Raw genomic sequence first — 20,485 nt, 5'->3', positions numbered from 1 at the left:
ACGGGAGAAGTGTTTTAAGTAGGCGCAGAAATGCGTGTGTTGGGGCGGGAGGCTGGCCGGGAAACACTTCCCCCCCTCCCCGGCTTTTGATTCTTCCGTGTCCTTGAAATACCGCGATGTGCTGGATGTGCCGCACGGCTCTTAGGAAAAAAGAATTAATCCATTGTGCCCTGTCCTTGTAACGCATTCCTGTTCGTGTAGTAAAGATCTCGGTTAGGTGCATGTGTTTCCCCAACTCTGGAGCGGTTGCCTGGGTTTGAATCATTTTCATGTAACGATTTTGTGATGGAGTGGTGGTTGGGCTGGGGCGGAGGACGTTGATTCACCAGGGAAACGGGGAAGTGGCGCGATGAGTTCTGGTTTCTTAAACCTGTTCGTACTTGCACCGCGCTGTATCTGCTGGCCGAGGAATACCGAGGTCTTGCAAGGAGAAGGGGGGGCAGTGGGCAACGTCCGTGATGATGGGATACGCAAGAGTAGGTGGAGATTTTTCTCTTCTGTTTCTATGGGATACGTCTAGGATTTTCAGAGCTCCATCTGTGCATAATTTTCAAGGAGGGTTCAGGAATTCATATAATACTTGTGAAAGTCGGGGATTGGATGTTGCTTTCTCTTATAAAAGGAATTCGTAGACAATAGCAGAAAACAGTTTCTGCAACGTGAGGCTGTAGTAACCAGCATTTTTGTCATTATCTCAGAAATGTAGAATGTTTTGCTTTCTAAAAACTTTGTTTAAAGGTATAGAGAAGTTGAGTGCTCAGCTGTGTTAATGGAAATACTCTTAAAACAAGAACACACCTCTCAGGTTAACTCTCAGGAAGACATCCTTGTGCACATTTCATAAGGTGTGGTGAGGTTCTAGGACCTTTCCAATTCTGTGCAAGGTACCCCATGAAGTTGTTTCAGAGAATCCTCAGGCAGTTTCCTTTTGTTAAAAAAGGAGCACTTGCAGTTCTTAGCTGCTCCAGGAGCACGTTCTTTGCAGGTGGGCTTCATGCAGGTTTCCCTGTTTGATAACGTTCATGTTAATGGCTGAGAAAATGCACTTCCAAGATGTTTGCAAAGTGTCCCTTATGAAAGGGCTTTGAAATACATCTGGAGTGCACAGATCCTTAAAGGCAGTAGTTATTTCACCTAAAGTGGCATTTTCCTGGCTCTTGTCATCTTTTTTTCTACATTTCTCCAAAATATAATATAGGGTAACATAAGGAGCTTCCTTTCTGATGTTAGGGTCTTGAGGCAAGCCAGAAAAGTGACTAGAAACACAACAGGTTTATTACTGTTATGGCAGTTTATCCTAGTAACTAAACCTTGTTTCAGAGACGATCTGAGTGATGCAGGCAGGTGTAACTCCTAAATTATCAAAACTTTTCTGTTATTACACGTACCAATACAGTAAATGAACTCTGTATTTATACGTTCCTACAGAGGTGCTTACATCCTTTCGATACTTGAAGTTAGCTAATAGTTAACACCGGTTGGATATGTCCCAAATATTTGGGACTTGCTCCCAGAAATACAGAGTGTTAATGTTTGTTGTGTTTGTGTAGTGAGGTATGAAAATACCTGAACTAGCTCTGGGTGAGCTGGTACACTTCGATGTGTAGTGTGGTATTAATAAGCCACGTAAAGATACTGGGTTAGGTCCCAAAGATAGGACAGTCCTGGCTGTGCTGCACGGGGCTAATTGCTCTTTCTGAGCAGGGCTAATTATTGCAGCCAGCTGCCAGTTTTGGAGGTGGTTCAGATACCTGTCCAGCGCTGCTGTGAGCAGTTTGTGTTAGTGTGAGTGCGCTTCAGTGCTACAGGCAAAAGCAGCATAGACTTATGGAAGGTAGGTATTATCACAGGTTATTACAGCACTCGAGTCATAAATCCAAACAGTGTGGGTGATTCTTCATTGTTACTGTTTACCTAAAGCCTACAGCTTGTAGTCCGAGGCATGGGATTGTTAGCGTTGGTAAAGCATGTATAATCCTCAAAGCTTTAGTGGAGGTATTTAGAAAGAAAGGAAGAAGATGCTGCCGTTAAGCCATCCATTTCAGAAGAACTTGTACTTTTAAGGTCTTTGGCCTTAACGCCTCTTTGGATGTTAACTGACCTTTGGCTTTTTCAGAACTCCAGAAATCTGTTGTATGTGTTTCTGGCGCGCTGGGCGTGCAGACTCGAGGCAAATGGCCCTTGCAGGTGCTGTGCCTCACCACTCTGGTTTTGTGGAAAAGCAGTTGATTGTTGATAACTTGTAATTTTTTTCAGAGCATGTGTAGTGTAATCCCAAACTAATTAAGAAGATGAAGTAGCATCCTCCTCAAAACAGAGCATGGAGAGGATTGAAACGTCCTTTTGGTGAAGAGGGTTGCTGCCTTTAGAACCAGACTCTGTGTGCTGGTCAGAAGGGCACCTCCAGGCAGGCTGAGGGTGGTGGTGGGGGAAACAGTTCAGCTGGCACACATCTGGCTTCATGTGCTTCCTGAAGGGCTGTCTCAAACACAAGTGTTTGGAGCCAGGGAGCTCATTTTATTCATTGACATCTCTGCTTCCCAGCCAAGGTGGGGGAGAAACCATCCATCCATTTGTGCTGAAACTGAGCGAGTGGAGTAAGCCGTGGCAGGAACTCTGGTGAGCTGAGTAGCTTCTAGCTCGCTGCTTCCTGCTCTGCAATAGGGGTATAATGTTGTCTATTGACAGAGTCAAATTCCTGCACTGAAAAGGCGTGATGCAGTAGTGTTAGCATGTTATTACCTCTAAGTTAAATGTCTTGTAAACCATTCACACCCTTCTGAATTGCTTTTTTATCTGATTTTTCTTAACTATTGCAAAGTACAATTGGCAACTGTAGTGTTAAGCAACATTAAAAATGGTAAAAGCTGTTCCTGAACGGTGAACTACATATTTGAAAATGTAGGGCAGTGCATTGACACTTGGCAGCAGTTAAATCTGGAGGTTTTGCGAGTTCAGTGTGGTGTCATAGCAGAAGAGGTTGCTAGATGATACTGAATTGCATACAGTGCCCTCATTGTAGTGACGATGGAGGGGAGGCAGAAGCAGTCTACTGTAGTGACCTTCGTGTGTTCATTAAACAATTAAATTTGAGCTGTATGAAATCTGGGTTGTATGTGTTACGGGTGTTTTCTGAATGGTTTTAGCTAGATCAGCTCCAGCTCCCTTTTGGGGGGAGAGTTCTCTTTCAAATCTTGATCTGAAAAGCATAGGTGTAGCGAGAGTAACTTCCAAAAAAGTTTCAGTAGAGAGGTGGGCAGACGGTGGCTGGGGACTGGGGCAGCGTTTGCTAGGCAAAGCCGAGGGGTGCTCAGTGCTAACCGGAGAAGCAGCAAGGGGCCATGAACTGCTCCAGAGCTTCCTACGCTCTTGGTGGCTTGGAGCTCTACCCAGGCGTCTGCCGGTTTTGGGAGTGTGTGTCTGGTAGTCCTTAGTCACTGGAAGTGCCCAACAGTCTGTGGAACTGGCTTGTTCAGCTACTCTGGGCTTAGATGTTTAAGTTGATTTATTGTTGTCTTACGATTTTTGTTGCTAATGGCTCTTCCGCAGTGTGAATGTGGTGTTATGAGACTTCAGCGTTGGTGGGTCAAGAAAACCTGACTGTTCAAGTTCAGGTTTTTAAAGAAAATGCCATAGGTTTCTTTGGTTATAGGCTGTGATCCAGAAGTAAGTATTCATTCCTTACTGTCACGATAAGATCTGGAGAACACGTAAGCTTTTAAAGAATTCCTTAAATGCCATTATAATGAAAACAGTTGTGGTTGCGTGCAGTTTCTAAACTAATTTTGGAAAGAGCAAAATAACTAGAATTGTACTGCAAGTTCTGGTGCTTCATGGAGTAATGCTCTTAAATACCACATCTGTGTTCTGCTGCTTTAATTTTTGTGGGTCCTTTAAAGTACCATGGAAATACTTTATGATGTTTTCTTGTAAATCTGATCTGCTTTTTTTCTGTTTTTGCTTAGAGCATGTATATCTTTAGGATCCAAGACGAGGGCCATTGGGAATGCGGCAAAGAGCCAGGTAAATAGATCAAAACTCTTGCATTACTTAGCCTCACTTGTCTCGTGTTGAATTGTGGGAAGAAAAGTAATGAATAACTTTCTTTTTTGTTTGTTTGTTTAAAAGCAGATTTTCTACATTAAGAGTACATTTCACAGTAATAGTTACTGCTTCAACAGCATGTTCTCTGTACTAAAATTGAAAATTATTTCTGCATTGATTTGTTATTCAGAGTAAAAAATGGGAAGAAACAGAAAACCTTATTCCTTCCCCAGTGAAACTTTTTTTACTTCTTGCTTACTCATGACATACATGCAGAGGTTGTGTCACTTCATTCTGAGAAACTTTACACTTTTTTTCTGTGGTCAAGCTCTGAACGATGCTGGTGAGGTGGTGTCCTGTCAGTACTCTTACCAACTGTGAAGTTTGCGATGCAGACTAGTAAACTAGCCTAGTTTATCTTGGAGGAGATTACCTACGAGTAATTTCTCTTGACAGCTTAAATAATGCCTTTGTTGTGATTTGTTATGGCCCTTTCTTTATTTAAACGTCTGTCCTTAAAGGTCAAAACAATAATGAGAGAATAGGTGTGAGGAGGCTTTATGTGCAGATGGGATCTGACTTAGAGGAGAACTTTAAAGGAAGTGAAATCCGTTAATAGAGGCCAGAGATTAAAAAAAAGAGAGTTCTTTGTCTCCCCCCACCCTTTGCTTTCCACTTAATGTGTGGAGCTTGACATGGGTCTTCAGCATGTCCGTTAAGCCCAACATCACGAGAGTTCCTTTCTGGATGGTCTTCTATAATCTGCATGTCATGCGTAATTAAAACTAAATATCTTTTCCACAGATTGTCACAAATGTCAAAAATACATTACATGGTTTCAAAAAACTGCATGGAAGAGCATTTGAAGATCCTTACATACAAGATGAAAGGACCAAACTTCCCTATGAACTTCAGAAGATGCCGAACGGCTCCGTAGGAGTAAAGGTGAGTTAGAGCTTTGTGTACAGTATCTTTAGTGGTGGAGATGAGCACTAGGGATCTTTGTCACTTAACTTCCTACTTAAATTGACTTATTTTCCTTAAGAAAACTGTAAATATATTCTTACTCATTTTAGAAAGAAACCCATACAGTAACAACCCTTTTATTTTTCACAGAGCTTGCCTTAGGGTAGTTCTGCTGTGTTTCTCATTTCTGCTTCATTCACTTCTTCACATGTTCAGGAAGATCTAGACTACTTGCTCTGTGTTACGTACTCGTGTCTTTGAGTAATAAAGTAGTGCAAAAAAGGTATTGCGTTGTCCTCTGTACAGATATGTTATGAAATGTTGGTAGCTCTCACCCCTTAAGGGTTACATTTGTTGTATTCATCTTCAGTAAAATTGACTGTGTAATAAATGTGCTGTTCCCAAGAGATGAGAAACGTTTTATTCCCTGCAATAACATCTGCTCGAGTACTGTGCTTTCTTCACGGTGTCTGTTGAGGTTTCTCATCGATTGTATTCACCTTCTGTAGTCACATGAGTAGCTTTTCACCTCACCTTACTAGATTTACCTTCAAATATGTATAATTACAGTCTGTGATTATTAGTCTTACTTGAGCTTGGGTCTTACAGGTGTGCGGAGACTGAGCTTCAGGAAAGTGAGAAAATGCTCTGAAGATGTAATCTGAACAAGGGATTTTTAATTTGCTTCCAGACTGAATGGCTGGCAACTGCTTTTTCTCAAAATTCAGGCTTTCTGGCTTCAGTCTGTGTCTGTCTTCTAGCATTTTAATTTTGATCAGGAGTATGCTTCTGAATCAAATCTCCCCATCGTCTCCATTTAGTGCCCTTTGAGTTGCTTTCTGGCAGGGCTCTGTACCACACAGTTCATTTTGCTCTGCAAAACTCGCTAATGTCCTACGTTAGTGTGCCAGTGGACATAGCGCTGCTGCTCTCCTGTCTGGCTTTCCCTGCACAGGAGAGTTTGGGATTGCTAGAGAGACAGCAGCCTGTCAGAATTCAGGACACAGAACCTCACACAAAGGCTGAAGATTCAGATGTGTTTCCAGAGCAGGGCAGGACTGTTAGAGTGACGGGGTGTGCCCCTTCCCTCCCCCTTGTCCTTGAGTGACCCTTGCAGGAAGCAACAAATACCTCTTGGGTTTACTCCAAAACTCTTCGGTTTAGCTCATGTTAGGACAAATGTGATTCTATGTGTGTTACGGATTTTCTTTTTGTTTTTTTTTAATAAAACCCAACAAAACAGAAACAAACCCTCCAAATCATAACAAAACAACAAAACCACTGTAGCATTGTGATGAGCCCCTCAAGATAACTCAGGTGTTAAAAATGAAACAATTTCGAGCTCATAATTTTGATTTTGTTTTAGGTAGCACAAACTCATAGCATCAATTGATGTGCAGAGTTACTTGCGTCCACAAAAAAACGTTCAAACCACACATCTTAGAGAAGAGTTGAGGTGAGCGATTACAGAATCGCAATTCTCTATTTCAGGTGAGATACCTAGACGAAGAGAGACAGTTCGCAATTGAACAGATCACAGGGATGCTACTGGCCAAACTTAAAGAGACTTCAGAAAGTGCTTTGAAGAAGCCAGTGGCAGACTGCGTGATTTCGGTAAGTTGTGTTTATTGCAATTCTTTCTGTAGATAGCTTTGTGTAAGCTAGTGCTGTTTATGCCGGGGGCAATGGTAAGAGATACAAGTAGTGGATAGAAATCGCATCCCCCCAAAATGGGCCTTTACTATAGGTTTTTCCAAATGAGAATACTTTTGTAATCATGTGTAAGAAGGTGGAAAAATTGTTAAATCAAGAACGTGTTTTCAGAAAAAAGACCATAGTACTTCAGCTGATCCAGACTGGCGAGCTCCCAAGTGCTCCATACGGTATCCTGACTACTGTAGTTCCTGTTCCAGATGGGAACCGTCCTGTGTCTGAGCGTGTCTTCCTCAGCTCCAAAGAACCGTCCCGAATTCCTGTTAAATTTCTTTGTCGTTACACCGTTGAACACTGTCGGGTTCTAGTGTAGTTGAGAGTTGCCTGAGCTCCATAACTGAGGGTCATACTGGCAATTTGAGAAGCCCAAACTACGTGCATTTGTTTGAAAAGGTCTTTTTTATTGGGTTGGTTTACTTGTGTTGCATTTCTTTAGCTAGTGTCCTCACCCACAGCAGGGGAGTAGCGGGGGAAGCTTGAAGACAAGGTTTTGTTCCTGATGCGAATGCTTTTCACGCTCTTTGTTTACTGCTTCACTTCTGCTCTTGCTCTGGTGAGAAGTCTGAGCATGAAGTACTGCGGTTACCCCATTCCTGTTAGACGGAGGCGTGGAAACGGGAAAGCTGGATACTTCAGCTGTCAGAAATCGGCTTTGATCTTTTTTCCTGTTTCCTTACGGTTATACAAAGGCACTTGGCAGAGAGTACCTCCCACACAGACAAGGATCCTTGGTCATATGCCACAACAGTAGCTAAGGAAATACACTATGAAGGTAGTTCTCTGTCTGAAGTCTGACTGAACTTGAAGATACGCCAAGTGATTTCAGCCAGTTTCGAAATGGGCCTTGGTTGTGCTTTGCCTGTTGGTGGAACTGAACACGGTTGTGCGCTGTAAGCTGGTGCATGTGGTACATGCAGGTGTTAGCAGAAGAACAGATACAGGTTCACTTGTAACACGAAGAATCTGGGGGTTTTTGGTGTTTAAATCTACCGTGTTTAAAACAACTCTATGACTTGATTTTTGTCATATTTTGACATTTTAATTAAAATATGCATTAAATTTAATTAAAATGAATTACCTAGATGTTTTATTCAGAGGGTCTTATTAATCTGAGGTTAGTTTGTAACAGTTTATTGTGGAATTGAAACTTAGCGGGTTGCTTAATGGGTAAGTTTGACTTCTTTAAATTAAAAAGTCCATATTCCTAATCCTGTGTCATTATTGTTGGAAACAGGTACCCAGTTTTTTCACTGATGCTGAGAGAAGGTCTGTAATGGCAGCTGCACAGATTGCAGGATTAAACTGTCTGAAGCTGATGAATGAAACTACAGCAGGTAAAGGGCAGCAATTACTTATTTATAACCAGTCAGCCTACTGAGTCTGTGAGGGTGATGACGTACTCCTGTTACACAATCAGGAACTTGGGAAAAAGCTGTCCAGGCTAGAACTGCCCAGTCCAGCTTGGGAACTGGAAACACAGCAGCTGTTTTGGTGGGGTGGTTCAGCGCTTAGAAGACGTGATGGAAGCTCTGCTTCTGAAGGCAAGCAGAGGTCTGTGCTTACCTCTCTGCTGTACCATGGAGCTGCAGCAGCTGTATCAGGAAGGCCTGAGCCAGCTTCAGCATCTCTTCATGCTCCAGCTTGAGTGTGCACCTGACCTAAGTTCTCAGTTGTTGTATTAAATGATAGTATAGTGTGGTATTATCAGATGTAACCTGCATCTGTCTGAAAGATGACAGCAAATACGCTACTTGACATAGGTGTGTTGTGGGGTCTTCTAATTTTCTTTCTGGCTTCCTGGAAGATTTGTGTGCTGGAGTAATAATAAATCTCGTGGAAGTATTAGAGAAATACTTTTTTTATCATAAACTAATAGTTATTTTGAAGTCAGATGCATTGAAGGGAAATTTTAAAGTGTCTAATCCAAAGATTTTTTCATTTTTAACTGCTTAGTATGTATGCTTTAAAAGCTGCTTCTACACAAACTGAGTCTTCTTGGAGCTTTTTCTGAAAGCAGACTTACTGATCACATTTAGAAACAACTGGCATTGTATGACTTCTCAAAATAGCCAAATCAAATCAAGCAGAAGTCTGTGGGATAATGACAGTTTAAACCTGAGGCAATCCCATCAGCTGGAGCATTGGCATAACTGCTGTTCATAGCTGTAAAGTAATTTGTTTACTGCCCTCCTGGTTTTGGTGAACTCTAGGGAAGAGTGTAGAAATACGTTGCACTTCATGGGAACTGAAGTTGGAGCCATTTAAATTATTATTTCTCTTGATTTAAATTCTGTTTGCTTTTAGAAAGTCTCAGCCACTTTACTAGTGAGCACTGGTCCTGAAATATTAGATTCATATAAACTAGTCTTCTAAAACATTTTTTATCTCTAGAGCGTGCTTGAATTTTGCAAAACTGAGCTAAAAACTGAAAGGAAGGCCTTTCAAAGGAGAGGTGTGGGAATGACACCAATCAGATAAATCCTGGATCTTAAATTTTTAATTTATGATGGTGCATATGCTGCTGACTGTAAGTTAGTGCTTTGAAGGCACACAGCATGCAGTTGTGCTTGGAAAGAGATGTCAGGTAATGGAAAACACTTAAATGTCAACTACGTGAATTGTAGTGAGGTAATTTACCAGTAAAACTGAAAGAAATGTAGATAAAGAACATGACAACTCATAATGGTCTAATGGTCTTGACCCTCATGTTCTATTTGAACAGAGTAAGGAGATGTTCAGAAAAAGTAAACCAAGTGGTGGCTTTAGTGCTTTTAATGCATGTTGACAGTTGTATGCAGCTTCCCTTTAACTGCTGTGGGTTGGTGTTTTTTCAGTTGCACTGGCCTATGGAATATACAAGCAAGATCTGCCAGCCTTGGAAGAGAAGCCAAGAAATGTGGTCTTTGTAGACATGGGGCATTCTGCCTATCAGGTTTCAATCTGTGCTTTTAACAAGGGAAAACTGAAGGTAATCTCCTAAATTGTTCAGTAGAACCCTATATTCCTGAAGTATTTAATTGAGCGGTGCTCACAACTACTGTTCTGTGGAAAGATACAAGAAAATAAATGTCTGTAAAGGCTGCATACAAAAACTTTGGGGTTTTTGCCACTTCAGCAAATCCATTTTATAAAATGCAGAAATGGAGTATCCCAAAGTGTGTTCTGACAAGTGCTTGACAATGAAGCATGCGGCACAGTTCGTGCAGTGTTGTACCCCTGAACCGTTTGCATTTCCAGTGGTCTCATAAGCACTGTAACTGTGCAGCTGACTGGCTTATGGGAAATGGCTGAAATCCCTGAATTGCTCTATGATGATGTTTTTGTTTGGGTTTGTTTTTTTTTTTCCTGCTGTCCGTGATGGTTCAAAAATCTAACTCAGTAGGATGTGAAATAAAACCATACAGTCCTCACTTCCTGGTTTGGAGATTTTGTCTGTGAGCTGCAGCCATCAGATTTTGTTTGATGGCTGGAAGTTGTTGTAAACTTGTCTTTGGTAGCAAAACACAGTGACCTGAAGTTACGTGGAAGATGATGGCGAGTTTTTCTGTTTTGAATATATGACACAGGACTAGTAATAGCACGACAGAGTAGCTGTCCTGGTCTGCCTTTTCTTTGGTGAGCTGGTAAATGGATTAGGGGCTGCAGCACGGTAGAAAATACCACAGTGGACGCAATAGTATTTTATTTGGCAAGGGCAGAAACTAAATAATCAAGGAGTGATATTTTGAAGTTGTTACATCTAGCAACTATACCCCTCCATCTAAACAAACATTGTCTAGTAACTTTTAATCTTTGTCCTTTTGCCTCTGTGCAGGTCTTGGCTACCACCTTTGACCCTTTCTTAGGTGGCAGGAATTTTGATGAGGCTTTGGTGGACTACTTCTCTGAAGAGTTTAGGACAAAATACAAACTGAATGTAAAAGAGAATCCCCGAGCGCTGCTACGGTTGTATCAGGAATGTGAGAAACTAAAAAAGCTTATGAGTGCAAATGCTTCTGACCTTCCACTCAATATTGAGTGCTTCATGAATGACCTTGATGTCTCCAGTAAGATGAACAGGTACCGTGTGTTATTTCCTCTGAAGTGCAGGGAGGGCTGGTCTCTTAAGCTTCTTGTAATCTGAAACGCTTGACCTCTTCTGCAGAGCTCAGTTTGAGCAGTTGTGCGCTGCCCTTCTGTCCAGAGTGGAGCCTCCTCTGAGAGCGGCCATGGATCAAGCCAGTAAGTAGGAGTTAATTGAGGCATTACTTTGGTTCAATAAAGTAACTAGTAATCCAGTTATCCTAGATCTCTTTAATGATTATCTCTTTAATATATTTTTGTATTTATTAGAATTGCAAAGCTAAGTACTGAAAAGTTCAATGTAAGTTCCATCCATATGCTTGTCATGTATGCATGATCCCAGTCCCGCCTCATTTAGTGCACATCCCGCTCTGCAGCCTTGGTTATTGACCCTCATTCACCCTGCGTAATGGAAGAGGTTGGCGCTCTGGAAGATTGTTATATGCAAAACCACAAAACGACCAAACCAAAACCACGATGGGAAAAAACTATTGTTCTTTACTGCAGTGGTCTGTTGCCAGCCTGTTCCATATGTGATACATACGTGTCCTCACTGACCTGAGAATTTGGCAGTATATTCTTGAAATACGTTATCTGAAGCATGTGCAAATAACTTTTTTCATTATTAATTTTTTTTGTCTAATGTAGTGTATAGGAGAAAATTAGACTTCACAGGAAAAGGCTTTTACCCCTAATACCCCTTCACGGGAAGAAGCTTTACCCCTAATTGTCCTCCAGGTGGGGGCTACAAAGATGAGGGAACTGGAGCCACCTCTCTTGTGAGGATAAGCTGAGAGATCTGGGTCTGTTTAGCCTGGAGAAGAGAAGACTTGAGAGGGGACCTCGTCGGTGCTTACTAGTATCTAAAAGGCAGATTTCAAGAGGATGGGGCCAGATTCTTTCCAGTGGTGTCCAGTGACAGGACAAGGGGCAGTGGACACAAAAACAGGAGTTCCGTCTGAACATAAGGAAAAACTATACTCTGAAGGTGGCAGAGCCCTGGAACAGGCTGCCCAGAGGGGTTGTGGAGTCTCCTTGTCTGGAGATACTCAAAACCCACCCGGATGCCAACCTGTGCAGCCTGCTCTGGAAGAACTTGCTTCAGCAGGGGGATTGGACTAGATGATCACCACATCATCCCTTCTAACCCCTAACATTCAGTGATTCTGTGGTTCCAGCATCTTCAGCTAAAAGAAAAGGAAGAATTCTGCTTATCTTGTGACTTGGCTAGATAGCTAATGCAGGAAGTAAAAACCTGAATAACTGCTGGGCAGAGCCATTCAAAGACTGACAGTTGTTTGAGATCACGTCATACGCAAATCTTGAATTCAGAATTAAAAAGTTAATCCTGAAAGCACAGTCTGATATTTATTATATATTTTTAGTTAAGTTTATAGTTTACATATTTTTATTCTAAGTTTAGTTGCTTTTCTTTATTGGCAACCAAAATTAAACCAGACATCAGATGAGGTATGTTTGTGTTTCACTTTGGTTCTGTTTGGGAAGGACTGAGGTATTGTCCATTAGTGCAGGGCTGCCAAAGAAAACGGGCTTTCACCCTCTTGAGTTTGTGCACGCCAGAAAGGGGACGCACATGGACAATGCATTTTAAAGAACAGCTGTCCTCATTGTCCTTGGCCTCTGCGTTTTCCGGGATTATGCAACCTGAAAACTTCGTAGGCCTCAGGAGGATCAAAGAGTTTGAATAGGACACATCGTGACAAATCAGATTTTAAAGGTCTTGTCAGCGGCTGTTGAACATACTCAGTGCTTGTCACAGTCTCTTTATCTTCTGTTTGTTTGTCCAAAGACAGCTTTTTGATGTCTTGATTATAACTTAAGGCCATGCACTCTCTTTTCTAGAACTTCAGCGTGAAGATATCTACAGTATAGAAATAGTAGGTGGGGCTACTAGAATTCCAGCAGTGAAGGAGCAGATCTCTAACTTTTTCTGTAAAGAGATAAGCACCACGCTAAATGCTGATGAAGCTGTTGCAAGAGGCTGTGCCTTGCAGGTATAGTTACTAAACTTAAACCTCAGTATTGCTTCTTTAACATCGTGTACTAATGAAATACAACTAACTAACTAAAAGCAAAAAGTACGATAGCTGAACTAAGATGTAGAGTCTTGTTTTTTCAACAGCTGGTGACAGTGACCATGTCAGAAACGATTGTATTAGATCAGTTCATTTGCTGCTGCGTTGTGTTAGGATGGTCTTGTTAGAGGCCCGTTAAAGTTGATGACCCAAATTGCACTGTTCTACTTCTGTGTCATCATTTGGAAGCTTTGCCTGGGTATCTTTACTGACTGTCACTGGGGAAGTGGCATCTCTTACTGTTACTTTACTTTACTTTAGTCTTGTAGCTCAATAAACTTCCTACAAAGCATAGGAGGTTTCTGTTAATTCTGTGATGAGCAGGATCTCCATGTCACCTATTTGAATTGTTGCCATTTTGCCCTTAGGTATTAATTGTACTTGTGATTTATTTGACTGACTACATGGATATAATAAAATCTTGGTCTTTGTTTTCTAGTGTGCAATTCTTTCCCCAGCTTTTAAAGTGCGTGAATTTTCCATCACAGACGTTGTTCCTTATTCTGTAACGCTAAGATGGAAATCATCTTACGAGGAGGGAACGGGGTAAGTTGTATGGTGCCTAATAAAAAGTGTTTGTGTGTATAAAGAATGTTGAACCATGGGAAAGACCACGCTTTGGACTTGGAAGCTGTCATCTGCTACAACGGTTTTGTCTTTTTTTGCATTTTACCTCTTGATTTCCAGTTACTAAGCAATAATCGGAAATAATTTAAAAGCGTAGGTGTGAAGTTGCTTGATTTTTAAGAAGTGTCCTATAGAATGCATAGGCTATACAGGCCTGCCACTCTTGTAAACTGACTTAAACTAAATTATTTAGCTGCTTGGTTAGCCGGGCTGCTGATTGTTAACGTACCTTGATTTTGACCATCTGTTATGGTGTGCCTGGTGGTTTAACCTCATTTAATATTTCACTGCTTTAGGGAGTGCGAAGTCTTCAGTAAGAACCACGCTGCTCCATTCTCAAAAGTAATTACTTTTCACAAGAAAGAGCCTTTTGACCTGGAAGCTTTCTACACCCATCCTCGTGAAGTGCCTTATTCTGATTCCAGAATAGGTAAGGCAATGTGAGTGAAAACCTCATACCATACTGGGAAGAGTGGTTTTAAAGACATGTTACTTCCACAGTGCCTACACTATAGAAAAGTCTAGGTTCTTGAGAAAGGCTCAGCACAGTCTCCTTGGTTTAGATGCAGAGGTCAAACAGTACTGACATCTTCTGGCAGTTGTTAAGGTTACTTTCTTCATTCTAAACAGTGTGTTACATTCTTCTATTCTAAACAGTGTGTTCACTGTTTCTGAATGTTTAAAAAAAAAAAAAAAAAAGGCGTAAAGAGTTTAGTGCTCTGTTGTCTGGTTCTTTGAACCTCTGTAGAATGGGTAGGGATCTTATGTGCCTGCCAGCCTGGATTTTTTCAAAGAAATTGGGTCAGAGGAGCTGTTAGCTCTAGACAGGTATCTCTCCCTGTTAATCTGAGAACGTACAAGATAAGCGTTTCCTGAACTTCAGCATCAATAGTGGAGTCTAAAGTTATCAGATGGTATGAGTAAGTGTCCTGGTAGCTAATACTACCTTACGTTTAGTTATTAATAAACTCCTCTGGATCTTTAAACTAATTCACAGATGTATTTACCGATTTATGAATTGGCTATAAACTTTGTGCTGCCTGTTTAGTTGTCTATGTAAGAAGCCTGTCATCTTCAGGAAAAAACATTCTCCTTTATGTGGTCAGAGTCTGCATCAGTTAACACTCAGATTTCCAGCAAATTGCAGAATAAAGTATCAGCCTGCCTGCTTCCTTGATAAACACTGTTCATTCTCCAGAATGTGTACTGCATCCATCTTACCAAGTTCAAACAGGATCTCTTACCTTTGTTAACATTTTATTTGTCATTGCGAAGTTTGAGTTACATGGATGAAAGAAACCATTTGAGAAGAATCAGAGTAATATTTCTAGTGTCATGGTTAAGAAGGCAGCAGAGAGTAGAACACCAAATAAAGCAGCATTTTGAAGTTTTAATGGAATGCAGATAAAGCAAAATCATCAGTTAACTCATAATTAATAATAATTGGGGAACCAGGTTTTAGTTTATCTAGCTGTGGCTTACATTGTAGAATTGACAACTACAGGAATTTCCCAAATAGTTTAAGTTAGATGAAGTTGCTCTTTAAATTAACACTCTTCAAGAAATGTACTTTATTACTTTTTTCCCTTTTGCACTGTTTTTTGGAACAATTATTGAAACCATCTTTGTTTTTTCAAGGGCGTTTCACTATCCAAAATGTTGGTCCCCAACATGATGGCGACAATTCCAAAGTGAAGGTTAAAGTGCAGGTCAACATTCACGGCCTTTTCAGTGTGGCTAATGCTTCTATAATAGAGAAGCAGAACACAGAGGGGGATCACAACGATACACCAATGGACACCGAATCATCAAGTAAAAACCAAGGCAGAGATGATGAGCCGGTATGTAAACTTGTAAAAATCCGCACTCCTTGTAATTCCGATGAGAGCCAGTAATTAGAGATTATATCTTAGTGTGTAGCTTTTGATGAGCACTACGTCTCCACCCTTGAATTATTTCTTCAGTTATGTAACACATTTCTTCATGTTTATTACTAAAGTACAGGTGACATGTGACACTAAGAAAGCATAAATAATGTAAAACCAGATTGTAAAGAAAAAAGTCATTTTTTCATTGTTCTTCACCATCTCTCTAACAAAATTATGTTCTCCCATTGTAGTGCTGGGAGGATCAACTTTCCTGATAGTGCACTGCGTACTGATACAGATCACTGAGAGGAGTGAGGTGCAGCTGTTACGCTGGACGCTGTAGTGCTGAGGACTGGGTGCTAGAGAGCACTTTGCAGCTGGGAGGGGCACTCCAGCAGTGGCCTCCCGCAACCTTTCTTTTTGTTTGTGCCCTTCTGTAGCATGGGATTTTGGATCAGTCACGGCTCAGAGGAGAGAGATGGTGGCATAGAGAACAGGAGGATAAAGCAGTGGGCAAGCTGCTGCCTCAAACCCTAGCTGTCTTCCCGAGAGCAGGGTGCTCGGCCGGGTGATGGGTCTCACAGACTGCCAGGCATACTGAGCGGGGGGTTCTTCAGGAGTAAGGTTGGGCAGAAAGCAAACACTCAGCAGCTTTTTTAGAGGAAGTGGTGAATGCATTTCCTGTCATTATGTTCTAAAATCTGTCCTTAGCAGCTTTTCGTACTTCATTTGAACATAGAGGAATTGGAGGAAGTGGTTACGCGGTTGGCTTTAATGGACATGAGCAGCTCCTTAAATACTGTACTGCTTTCCAGGAATTCGAGCATATTGGCAATGCCAAACATGATGCATTGATGGAAAGTACTTGAAATACCAAACATAATGCAGTTCCTTGTGGACAGGTGCTCTGCATCTGATGTTTCTATACCACTGGAAACCAGATGAAATAGCTGACCTCTGTGTGGAGGTTACTACGATGAGTATACCCTGTCGGGTACTACAGTAACCACTTCCATCCTCAGGCTGTTCCTCTGCAGTACTTGCACTCATCTAACACATCTTCTGTTTTACAATGGTGCTTGTCAGCAGTTAATTGAGGATGATACCCTCGACTCTGAGGAGGAGGTTTGTGGTATATATATGTATTGTTTTACCCCTCTAGTTTTTCTGTAGGTAAAACAGTTCCTCCCAGTTGTTGCCTTTTCTGTGTGAACAGTAAGAACAGTAAATTAGCATTTTTTTTCCTACTCCGAAGTGTCAAAACTTAAATTTGGTAAAATGTGGTACACGAGCCTTGTTTTCAACTTCCATCATTAAAAAGTTGCTGAATCAATTAACATAGCTGAACTGTAACATACACTCCTGTGCTAGAGTATGAAATCCTAAAAATAACTTTCTTGTGTGTCGCAGACCCAATAGTACGTTGTTTTACATGCACGTGTAGTTTGTGAATCCAAGAATCTTAATTCCTTGTAATGTAAATCTTGTAAAGTAACCTCAGACCTTTTAGACCTTGGCCTCTAGCTATTATAAGCGATGCTCCGGATGCCCAAGTATTGGAGTAACCTTGGAAGCTTTAGACTTATCCATTACTGTGATATTAAAAGGTTTTTTGCATTGATGACAGAGAATTGTATTGCTTAAACTAAACCAAGTGATCAGGACTAGTGATTAGTGATGTTTTTTAATAAATTTAGAATAAGGTATAGGTGAGCTACAGAAAAATATGAAACTTTCTAAATTGTGGGTGGCAGGGAAGGCTGTTGGTCATGTGCTCCAGGAGGCTACTACAGACACTAATTTTTGTGGTCCTGTGAAACAGCTGCGGGTACCAGTTACAATGGCTAAATTACTTCTTTGGATTACAACAAACTTTAAGGTTTAGGTAAAAATTGGTACGAGATCAAAGTTCTGGCTGTTCCATAGAGAACCTGTTGTTGCTGCCTGTGGTGGTGCTGTGTTTCTAGAATGTTTTTTGCATTCATTTTTACATGTATGTATTTCCATTTTAAAATGGAGTATTCACAAGGCTTAGTGTAATTCTGTAATAGGGACAGACGGTAACATCATCTAATTCTTTCATGTGGGACAGACAATAGAATTTTTATTTAATGTGAGAAAGATATGAATACAAGCACGGTATCAAAATGCCTGTTTAAGTGTGGTGAATCAGAAATCGTTAAGATTGATTTTTAAGTCCATATATTGTCTGTGATTTACTGTAATTGACATCAGTCTTAAATTATACAGGAAACCTTTGCATTCAGTTATGTAACTCTTTTTCTAGGATAAAATGCAGGTTGATCAAGATGAAGGTATTCAGAAAAGTCAAGCTGAACAACAGAACCAAGCAGATGAGGAAACTGAAAACGCAGGAACTGAAACAAAAGTTTGTATTCAGTAATGATAAGGAAATGTAATGTTGCTCCCTTAGAGTTTTTCTGCCCAGTATTGTGAAAGTCATTAATCTCGCTAGTTAACAAAATGTGGGACTGTGTGTAGAGGAGTACAGCTATTCTGAAATGGTTAAGTTAGGAATCCTACCTTAGCACTTGAATTTTCAGCATAGTACGTGGTTAAGACTTTGAAATAAGTTTCTGTCGTTTAACACAGTTTCATAGTGAAGGTGGAATCTAGGAGAACTTCGGAAACGTGAAGAAGATGCGGAGCCTTTAGTTTTTGAACAAGTTCAAAAACAGCAGCTCTTCACATTGCCTTTAAAGAATTCCACCAGTTTGGTTCAAAACTAAGGTAGTGGTGAATCTGAATAGCAGAGGAGTGAAGAGGTGCTTCATTTACATGTGATTCATTTGTAGCTGGCTTTTACTAGTTTCATTTGTCTCTGTTTTGAGCATGAATGTAGTAACATTTCTACTGAAAGTTTCTTAATAGCATAAATCTCTTTATAGGCTACTGCTGGAGACAAGCAAGATCATCCAGCCCAGCCGAAGGCTAAAGCAAAAGTTAAGAGCATTGACCTACCTATACAGGCAAGCCTGTATAGACAACTAGGACAAGATCTCATCAATTGCTACATAGAAAACGAGGTAAGGAGCAAAAACAGATGACCACTCAAATTGGTGACGTGTTATATAATTATCCAGAGAGTATTTTCAACCATAATCTTACTATCTACCTTAGAATTCTTTGGATGCTTGCCCTTAGTTGTAAGGAGTTTTGTTTTGGTTGGGGTTTTTGGTGAAATCAATCAGTTTCACTAGTCCTAGCTACCCAGATCTCTGACCTATTAGCCTGTCATTACCTGAAGTATCATTTCCTTTCTTAGGCAGGAAATGCCGAGGGCTGCTCAGGATGTTAGCAGGAGTGCTAATTGTTGTGGGCTGACTTGATACCGGCCAGTCAGGAGTAACATTTGCACGTGTTTTGGTGCTTTACAGAAGCTGTGTCCTTAGTCGTAGCGCGTTTTTGCCCTTGAAGTCCTACATCAGTGGGGAATTATTACAACATGTAGAAAACTTTGTCTTTTAGAGGATCATTTCTGAGTTTCCTAGGTGCCATGTTTGTGAAGTTCCCACCTGCATAAGCTCTTCTCTAAAAAATGGTTGGTCTGAAGAATAAAACGTAAAATTATTTTTGTTAGGGCAGAATGTTTCCTACTGACTTTTAACCCAGAGTCACAACTTGTCTTTACTCTTAGTCTTGTCTGTGGTGGTCAGATTGTAATCAATACCTGATCCGTTTATGTTGAAGCACTTGCCAAACAGCTTCTAAATATGATCTTTTTTTTCCGCCCCAATTCCAGTTCTGCCTTCAGTGAAGATGACTTTCTCAAAAGTTTAATCAGTAATTGTGAATTACGAGGCTTATACAGAGTTCTCTGGGACAGTCCAAGAGAGTAGTCATCCCGCTTGACACTTGATAGGGTTTTAGTTGTGTTAAGGGTCGAGGGCCGAGGTAAACAACCCCTCGAATTCCTTAACGATTCTCCTCTGTCTCACTGGAGACAGAAGAAGTTTTAAGGGGGAAGAAGAAATTCACACCTCGGTTTTGCGTTATGGAAACTGAAACAAACTTTTAATACACCGTAAGTACACACTATAGACTATTATGTATATGTACACAAACCCAGAAAAAAGAAAGGGGAAAAAACGAAGAAGAAAAGATTTGAACAAGCTGTTCTTTTCAAGGTCAGTAGGAGTGCGCGGCCTCGCTTCGCTCTGGCCTGGTCGGATTCCTCTCACACCGAGAAAGGGAGGGGAGAAAACCCCACTGCTCTCAGGCGGAGAAAACTCAGGAGAGCTCCCTGCACGAACAGCCAGGAGTCTGGATATCTCACCCGATTCCAGACGAGACTCACGGCAGTAATAGTTCACAGTCTGTGATCCTCAGGTCCTCTGGGGGTGTAAGCCCTCAGATTTCGGGCTGGTCGTTCGCCGGGTCGGCCCCAGCCGGGCTTAGTCGGGCCTGGTCAGGCCTGGACGTCTGCCAGCAGGGTATCAGGAGCTTTCCCTCCGTAACGCTGCCAGGAAGCCCAGGAGAAAGATCCGCCCCTGAGCTGCTGCTTTTAAAGGCTCCCAACGTAACATTACGTTCACCTGACCCCCTTAACCAATTAAATGCGGAATTATTGTACTACATGGAATAATTCTATTTGTCCATTTCCTGAAACAAGGAAGTTTTAGCTCAAACCAGGACAAGTTGTAAATAAATTTTTTTCCACCTTAGGGGAAAATGATGATGCAAGACAAGCTTGAGAAAGAAAGAAATGATGCTAAGAATGCTGTTGAAGAATATGTGTACGACTTCAGAGACAAGCTGTGTGGAGTCTTTGAGAAATTCATCACTGAAGAAGTAAGACTTGCCTTTGTATTCCAACTGTTGGACAAAATTCCTTTCTATTTTTAAGTTTTGAGTGTGGGTTATGTGAAGGCTTGACAGAAGTGAGGTTCAAACTACACTTTCACCTGGCATTTGATGTGCAAGCATGCAGATTTTTGTATTGTCTGGGAAGTGTCTCATGCAGGCGGGAGAAAAAAGCCCTATGGCAGGAGGTGGGAAAGCAGGACAGATCACCATGGGCTCCAAAATGGCATGAGTGGTAGGAATAAAATGAAAATGGGCAGAAAAGTGTTTTATTGTCTAATTTCA

General features: G+C 41.1%; 1 protein-coding gene across 4 annotated transcripts in view; it reads left to right on the top strand.

Annotated features, from left to right (window-relative positions):
- The first annotated feature begins 3,971 nt into the window (after positions 1-3,971).
- Positions 3,972-20,485, top strand: part of HSPA4L (heat shock 70kDa protein 4-like) — a 20,626-nt gene continuing 4,112 nt past the window's right edge. The window contains exons 1-15 of one of the 4 annotated variants that reach the window (XM_010144634.1): positions 3,979-4,023; positions 4,849-4,989; positions 6,502-6,624; positions 7,958-8,057; positions 9,558-9,691; positions 10,538-10,782; positions 10,868-10,944; positions 12,649-12,800; positions 13,321-13,427; positions 13,805-13,938; positions 15,147-15,349; positions 16,463-16,501; positions 17,664-17,765; positions 18,286-18,423; positions 20,063-20,188. In XM_010144634.1, the coding sequence (XP_010142936.1) occupies positions 4,963-4,989; positions 6,502-6,624; positions 7,958-8,057; positions 9,558-9,691; positions 10,538-10,782; positions 10,868-10,944; positions 12,649-12,800; positions 13,321-13,427; positions 13,805-13,938; positions 15,147-15,349; positions 16,463-16,501; positions 17,664-17,765; positions 18,286-18,423; positions 20,063-20,188 (1,707 nt within the window). In that variant the 5' untranslated portion in view covers positions 3,979-4,023; positions 4,849-4,962. Of the gene's footprint in view, positions 4,024-4,848; positions 4,990-6,501; positions 6,625-7,957; positions 8,058-9,557; positions 9,692-10,537; positions 10,783-10,867; positions 10,945-12,648; positions 12,801-13,320; positions 13,428-13,804; positions 13,939-15,146; positions 15,354-16,462; positions 16,502-17,663; positions 17,770-18,285; positions 18,424-20,062; positions 20,189-20,485 lie in introns of all 4 variants that reach the window. The other 3 variants (XM_010144632.1, XM_010144635.1, XM_010144636.1) reach the window with 3 other exon arrangements.

The sequence above is a fragment of the Buceros rhinoceros genome, unplaced genomic scaffold (genome assembly GCF_000710305.1).
Source record: "Buceros rhinoceros silvestris isolate BGI_N320 unplaced genomic scaffold, ASM71030v1 scaffold18741, whole genome shotgun sequence".
NCBI lineage: Eukaryota > Metazoa > Chordata > Aves > Bucerotiformes > Bucerotidae > Buceros > Buceros rhinoceros.
This window is presented reverse-complemented; position numbering and strand designations above follow the sequence as displayed.